Genomic DNA, 8,012 nt, shown 5'->3' on the forward strand with positions numbered 1-8,012 from the left:
AGAAAATAGAAGAAGAGAGCTGTGTTTTAAAAGTGAAAAACTGACAGGAGAAGAGAAGAAAAGGGGAGGAAGAAGAAGAGAAAAGAAGGAAAGATAAGGGAAGGAGAAGAGATTTGAAGGAAATAAGTTTAAAGGTAAGATTATGTATAAATGTGTGTTCTTTAAGCTTTAAGTTTCTGTTTTGATAAATGTTAGGGTTTTGAATATTGTGTTTTGGGTTTGATTGATGAATTAATTGGAATGTTATGGGTTGATTGTTGTGGGAAATTGGTTAATTAGTTGATTGTGAGAGATTGTAGGTAAAGATGATGATTTTGAGTTATGATTTTGTTTAAATGGTGAAATTGTGTTAGAAATCAGGAGATGACAGTAGGTAATCTGTGAAATTCTGGGTTTGAGGTTGAAGATGACGAAAATTCAATTTGGTCCCTCAATTTTGGGAATTTACATTTTAGTCCCTGAACTTTATAAAAATTACAATTATGTCCCTGGTTCGCTCTAGACAGAATTAAGGATGGTTTATGGGCGAAATTTCAGTATGGTTATGTATTTACACTTTGGTCCTCCAATTCTGGTAAAATTACATTTTGGTCCCTATTTTGAAAAATTATCGTTTTAGTCCATAAAATTAGGAGACTAAACCTGGTTTTTATTATATGCATTGGGATCTTTTGTTTGAGTTGTTTTTTAGTATATTTCATATATTGTTGTAGGTTCTCCTAACGATCCTCAATAGGATTTTTGGGTCTTTCGTCTGACATTCCTTTTAGTTCTATATTTTCCGAGTGAGTTGGATAATTTTTAATATGCATATATGATAAGTAAATATGTATGTTGATTATACAATGAGTACAACTCGTTAATTTCTTGAATAATTATATATGTTGTTTATTTTTCGAGTACTCATTTATTCTTGAATTTGCACTCGCAATCTGTCGAACTAGATTCTATTTGATATGATATAGGTTTCTCTGATGATTCTGTAAATATCTATTATGCCTTGATATGGGACTTGTCAGTAACTTTATGCTAACGGAGAGTAGTTAGCCTATGTGCACATAGTATTCTGTATACCTAGATGGTGAGAGAGGCATCAGCCTGTGGAGACTGATCATCCCACAGTGGTCACCTTCGGGTGTCATCTGCTCTCTGACATGTACTCCACTACATTATGATGATATGTTTAGTATGTATATGTATGTGTATATCAAGATAAGTTATCTTGCGAACTATTAATATCAAGAATATCTAAAATATATATTAATTATTATTCCTTCACTGAGTTGGTTGAACTCACCCCTCATTCTTAATATTATTTTAGGTTCTTAGTTTCTGATAGCAGGTGAACTTTGTTGAGTGTTCCTGCTTCATCAGTTTTGGGTCGGTATGCCTTGCTTATCTTTCAAGGCTGTTTGATTCGATGTCTTAGGCGCTCCACTATTACCTTGTTTTAATTAAGTTTGGATTTTGACAATGTAATGAGCATTATGAATTATTGTTTTTGTTTTAACTACTGATGAGGAGTTTTAAACTATCTTTTGGTTTCATCAGTTTTGAATAATATAATATTTCTAAAGATTATGAAATGCTGCGTATTTTTGAATAAATTATGTCCGTTTTGAGGCTTAGCGTAGGGGGGGTGTCCTTCCGACACCGCTCCTGCGTTGCCGATCACGGACCCGGGATTCGGGTCGTAACAAAAAATATCAAAAAAATATTAATTTTAAATAAAAAAATTTAAAAAAATTTTTAAAATCAAAAATTTTTACTTGTTTATTATCGTCTTTACCCTCTCTTTCTTTCTTGATCAAAACCCAAAGTAGACTAAAAATTTAGTTAAGCATTGAGACTCAATCAGAGAGCCCACTTTGGCCATCCTTCAAAGAATAGATTTGTTGATAAATGGTTGTAATTGTTTTTTAAAATATTTTTTATTTAAAAATATATTAAAATAATATTTTTTATTTTTAAAATTTTATTTTTAATATCAGCACATCAAAATAATTTAAAAATATCAAAAAATATTAATTTAAAGTAAAAAAATTAAATTTTTTAAAAAATATTTTTAAAATACAAAAATAAATAATACATTTGCATTAAAGACAGAATTGTCATTTTCAATTAGCCACCTAGAAATAACCTCGTTGAAATGGAATTTTCATGTTATGCTCACCCTTTAAATTAAATTAAATTAAAAATAAATAAATCTCGACACATACTTGACCAAGGTTATTCATTGGAATGGTGCAATTGCAGATTTGCCCTTGTACTGAAATATTGAGATCAATTTAGTCTGGGATCCATTTATCTTATCAGTTTCATCAAGAGCAAAAAGATCTTCACATGTTATTTTTTTCGCTTTAAAATGACAAAAAAGCCTTTAAAAGAAAAGGAGTTATTAAACTGATTTTCAAGGGCTTATTTGTCCTTACACTTTCTTAACTGTAGTAAAAAACTGATGTAAAAAATAATTAACTTGCATTCTGGGCTTTTCCATCTTTTCAAACTAATATATATATATATATATATATATATATATATATATATATATTGTTATAATAAAGTTGATTTAAAAACAATTTGATCTTTTAATAAATATAAATATTATAAAAACATACTGGCACATGAGTTTTTCTTGTGTTATTTATGGCTAGTAAGATGATGTTTGGAGGCAAATAATGGCTTTTAAGGCGGTGTTGGAATTGTCTTGAGAGCCCCTCTACATCTATGCTGCACTTATGACCAACGGATCTAAGGTTTGGTGCTAATGATTTTTTTTTTCTCCTCCTCGATTTCCACACCTGACCCTCTAGATTTTATAATTAGCCCTTCAATTTGTTTTTTCTTTGAGTTTAGTCTCTTTTCTTTTGATTACTATTTGTTTTATTTGAAATAATTTATAAAATTGAAATTCTTTTCAACTTCATCCTCCCTTAATTTTTTCATCTATTAAATTTGATCCTTATTCTTTTGATTGATATTTATTTATTTTAGATGGTTTTTAGAATTGAACTTTTTTTTTTACAATTTCATTCTCCTTCAATTTTTTTCCTATCAAATTTTATCCTTATTTTCTTTTTTTTTTTAAACTCGTGTTTTTTTAGTTTCATCATTCGATATTTATTTAATCAGAGATTGAGCTACGTTATTTTTTTATTTTATTTTTGTAGAAACTTTCATTGGTTTTAAAAATAACATGAGTTGTTTTAAGTTTTTTTATTTGTCATTATTTATTATTTGTTAAATGTAACCTTTTTTTCTGGAAATTTTATTTTTTAAAAATTAAATTAAATTATTTAATTAAATATAAACATAAAATATTCATTTCATTATATTTTATTTGATTTTTTTTCTAGTTACAAGACGGAGTCAACGGTGAAATGATGATAAATCTCCAACAGACTTTAGTATCGACTTTGAAAAGTAGTTTTCCCTATTTTTGTTTCCAAGAAAAAGCTTTGGAGAAGGTTCGAATGCGGCCGCCCAAGTCATAGCAATGTGATGAGATTTGAAACTGTAACAACAAATAAGGAGAAACTCGGAGCGAAAAAAGTTTGTTCTTTTACCAATGTGTAACGGAAGAAGCAAAAACAATCTTCTGCACGTTCTTATGATGATTGCATCGTTCAAAACATTGCACTTTCTACTCGGCCTGTTTGTTTCCTTGAAGCTCTTGGCCTTAGCTCAAGAGGAAAACCACTTCATCTATCATGGCTTCACTGGCGCCAACCTGCTCCTCAGCGAGATTGCAAAAATCCATCCAAATGGTCTCTTAGAGCTGACAAACACTTCAAAACCGCAAATTGGCCGCGCTTTCTTGCCATTCCCTTTTCAGTTCAACACATCTTTATTCCACAATTCTCGGTCTCTCTCATTCTCTACCCAGTTTGCGTTTGCCATGGTTCCTGAGCTGCCTACACATGGTGGCCAAGGCATGGCCTTCACAATCTCTCCATCTGTGGACTTCACAGGTGCTGTGGCAGCTCAGTACTTTGGAATCCTCAATTCTACAACCGATGGCCTACCTTCAAACCATCTATTGGCAGTTGAGCTGGATACAGTTCAAAGCCAGGATCTTAAAGACATCAATGAGAGCCACGTTGGAATTGATCTAAACAGCTTGATATCCATTGAATCTGCTCCGGTGACCTACTTTTCAGATGAGGAAAACGAGAATAAGAGCTTGACTCTCATAAGTGGTCATGTGATGCACGTGTGGATAGATTATGATGAAGTAGAGAAGCTACTCAATGTTACGGTTGCTCCTATCACAAGAACAAAACCAACCTTGCCTCTCTTGTCAAAACCTCTCGATCTTTCTTCTGTTATGTTGGATTCTATGTACGTTGGTTTTTCTGCATCTACTGGAGCAGTGGCTAGCAGCCACTATATTCTGGGGTGGAGCTTCAACAGAGGCGGACAAGCTCAAAGTCTTGACGTGTCAAAGTTGCCTTCACTTCCCCCTCAAAGAAAATCAAGAAAGAAACCATATTTAATAATTCTGGTCCCAACAATAATAGCAATCATTTTGCTGGTAGCAATCTCTGGTGCTGCTTCTATAATAAGGAGGAAGAAATATGAAGAACTGCGCGAAGATTGGGAACAGGAGTATGGTCCTCAAAGATTCTCCTACAAGGATTTATACAAAGCAACTACAGGTTTCACGGACAGGAAGTTGGTGGGAAGTGGAGGTTTTGGAAAGGTTTACAGAGGTGTATTGCCTTCTTCCAATATGCAAGTCGCGATCAAGAAAGTATCCCATGATTCCAAACAAGGAACTAAGCAGTTTGTTGCTGAGATTGCTAGCATGGGAAGGCTGAGGCACAGGAACTTGGTCCAGCTCCTAGGCTATTGCCGGAGAAAGGGAGAGCTCCTCTTGGTCTATGATTACATGCCCAATGGAAGCCTTGATAAACTCCTATTTCGAAATGACACACCCAGCCTTAATTGGGTTCAGCGATATCAGGTCCTCAGAGGAGTTGCGTCTGCCCTTCTTTACCTCCATGAAGAGTGGGTACAGGTTGTTCTGCATAGAGATGTGAAAGCTAGCAATATACTGTTAGATGATGATTTCAATGGTCGACTAGGAGATTTTGGGCTCGCTAAATTCTATGATCGTGGGGCTAATCCTCAAACAACCTGTGTGGTTGGAACAGTTGGATATATCGCGCCAGAGGTTACTAGAACAGGAAGGGCCACTACCAGCAGTGATGTTTTTGCTTTTGGCACTTTTATGCTTGAAATGGCTTGTGGAAGGAAACCTTTAGAGCCAGAACAATCAGCAGAAAAGATGATTTTGGTTGACTGGGTTCTTGATTCCTGGAAAATAGGAGACATTCTTCGAACAGGTGATCCAAGATTGGAAGGTAATTACGTGGTGGAGGAAATGGAATTGGTTTTGAAGCTAGGTCTGCTTTGTTGTTTCTCTACACCACATGCTAGGCCAAGCATGAGGCAAATTGGGCAATATCTGGATGGGAATGCTAGCCTGCCAGAGATACCGCTTGATGGTGCTAGCATAGGTTTGATGCCAGTTAGTCATGAAGAGCCTGGGGATTTCAACTTGTCTTTCCATAGATCTAATGATTACTCTGCTCATTCCTTCTCTAGTATCGACTCAATCCTCAGCTGTGGTCGTTGAATCATGGCTTAATGAGGTAAAAATTCTTTAACCTCAAGACTAACAGCTGGCATGTGGCAAGCCTGGTATTAGTGGTGAAGAGGTAGATTGGAATAGTTAGAAGGTTTGTGCATACCATAGTAATCCTCAAAGCACCACAAAGACTGCTCCAAGAGGGGTTAATTAACATAGGTATAATTTATGATTTAAGCAAAACACATGGTTGAAATAGTACAATGTTTGATGAAACAATGCTGGTCAATGATGGCCGTGTAGCTTCTTCCATTCTCCTCAGTGATCTTCCTTCTCCATTCATTTAGTCCTTGTTCCTTTTTTGATAAAACTCTCCACTTACTTCTGTTATGGCCTCAAATGATTAATCACTTATGCCTACCTCGTTTTTACATTGAAGTTTAATTACATATTGAACTATTCTGACTTCTGATATAGTGATCTGCAGAAAGCATAGGCTTCAGTCAACTTTCTAAAATACAGAAAATCCAACACCCAGTATCGTCGATTATCCTGACTAGAGTGCAGTTCAGTGTGATATGGCTGCTGGCCGGGTGGTTTATTCACAGACTAGTAGTGGAATAAAAAAAAATGGTGATAATGTATCTTGATGCTGATGTTATACACACATATAACTGTTTTAATCTTTCTCCAAACAGTCAAGATTGCAAAAACCACGTTCAAGGAAGAAAGAAGATATAGACAGCAGCTTTGTAGGCTGAAAAGGGATTAGAATACCCCTAAAACAGAGGCTAGAGTTCGTATCACCGCTTAAAGTATCACTTTGAAATAAATTTTCTTGTATAAAGTAATTTTCAAGCAATTAACTGAACCGCACAATAAAACTATATATATACACACACACACACTTTTATACCAAGGGAACTAAATATGTTTTTAGCATCTTGACAGGTTTTACAGTTACGATTTAAATATTTGTTAACAGCAAGATAATTCTTTCGGCTTCGAGTTTGGATCTTTTATTATTGAATCAGAGCAGCATTAGGTCAATGCCATGGAGAAAAACATCGTTCAATAATGCTGGGCCTCAACCTTAACAACTAAGTAACTTAGAAGAAGAAGAAGAAGAAGAAGAAGAGAATTTACATAACTGTTGTGTTCATTACTTGTCCTACACCCTAAGAATTATAGTAGCTAATCCATGTGTTTGATCTTATGTTGCTGAATACTGGAGCAGTAACAATACTCCCCTTTTGAATGAGTTCTTGTCCTTAAGAATTAGCATTAAACTCTTGAAATTGTTCGCTCGAATCCTCATGACCCTCCCATGTAGAGTTTTCCTCAAATAAGATGGACCATTGTACCAGCACCATGGCAGCAGCTTTGTTTTTGCAATAGAAGTCACTCTGGCCTTGTCATACTCGTCCACTGCTAGCAGATTAGAGGATATTACTGCTTGATCTCCAACCTTCTTTTTGAGTAGTGAAACATGAAAAACATGATGTATTAATGTTCCTCCTGGACCACTTTATAAGCCACAGTTTCCACCTTTTGTACCACTTTATAAGGTCCATGGAATCTAGGATTAAGCTTTAAATTCTTTCTTAAAGCTACTCTTGTCTACTTAAATGGTTGCAATTTAAGATAAATCAAGCCCCTCACATTGAACTCCCTCTTAGATCTGCGTTTATCTGTTGTTGTTTCCAACTGCCTCTGAAGAATGCGATCCATGTTTATTCGAACCTGCAACATCCCATCCACAACAGCTACCAGATAAACATCTTGAACTATAATAGTACATAACCATCAATGCTTGAAAGGGAGACATCTTAATGGCAAAGTGATGGCTGGTGTTGTAGCACTATTATGCCAATGACAGCCATGTATACCACTTTTTGGGACCATACATAGACATACATCTTAGGTAATTATCCGATCATTGATTAACTCTTTCAGATGGCCTATCTGATTGAGGATGATAGACAGAGCTCATGAATAGCTTGAACCACAACTTTTTAAACAGTTCTAAGATACTTGAAAGTATTTTCTCTTTCCGTCACAATTGAAGCTAGCAGACCATGAAACTTATAAAAATAATCCAGAAATGTGTACGTAACCTCTTAAGCTGAGAATGGATATGCTAAGGCAATAAAATACGCATATTTTATATCTATTATTACCATGATGGTATCCATGCCTTCAGATTTAGGAAGTGCTTCAATGAAGTTCATTGTGGTATTCTTCCATGTACCTTCTGATAATGGCAGAGGTTGCAGCAACCCTGGATAAACCACTCTTTCCATCTTTTCCCTTTTGCAAGTATCACATTCTTACACAAACTACTTAAAACTACTTAAGAACTTAATAAAAGAAACGCTAGTTGATTGCCAGTTTTGGCAAAACATTCAGAAGGCTTTGG

At 35.0% G+C, this 8,012-nt stretch overlaps 1 protein-coding gene and 1 long non-coding RNA gene across 2 annotated transcripts in view; both read left to right on the top strand.

The window, feature by feature from the left end:
* The window catches only part of LOC7478733 (L-type lectin-domain containing receptor kinase SIT2-like), a 49,638-nt gene extending 43,703 nt beyond the window's left edge, over positions 1–5,935 (top strand). Inside the window, exon 3 of the mRNA XM_052455970.1 lies at positions 4,967–5,935. Coding sequence (XP_052311930.1) covers positions 4,967–5,641 — 675 coding nt within the window. The 3' untranslated portion in view covers positions 5,642–5,935. The remainder of the gene's footprint in view (positions 1–4,966) is intronic.
* On the top strand, positions 38–1,534 carry LOC112328690 (uncharacterized). The gene is made up of 2 exons (XR_008060172.1): positions 38–134; positions 1,322–1,534. It is a non-coding gene; the product is annotated as an uncharacterized LOC112328690 (long non-coding RNA).
* Positions 5,936–8,012: the final 2,077 nt, after the last annotated feature.

The sequence above is a fragment of the Populus trichocarpa genome, chromosome 9 (genome assembly GCF_000002775.5).
Source record: "Populus trichocarpa isolate Nisqually-1 chromosome 9, P.trichocarpa_v4.1, whole genome shotgun sequence".
Classification (NCBI taxonomy): domain Eukaryota; kingdom Viridiplantae; phylum Streptophyta; class Magnoliopsida; order Malpighiales; family Salicaceae; genus Populus; species Populus trichocarpa.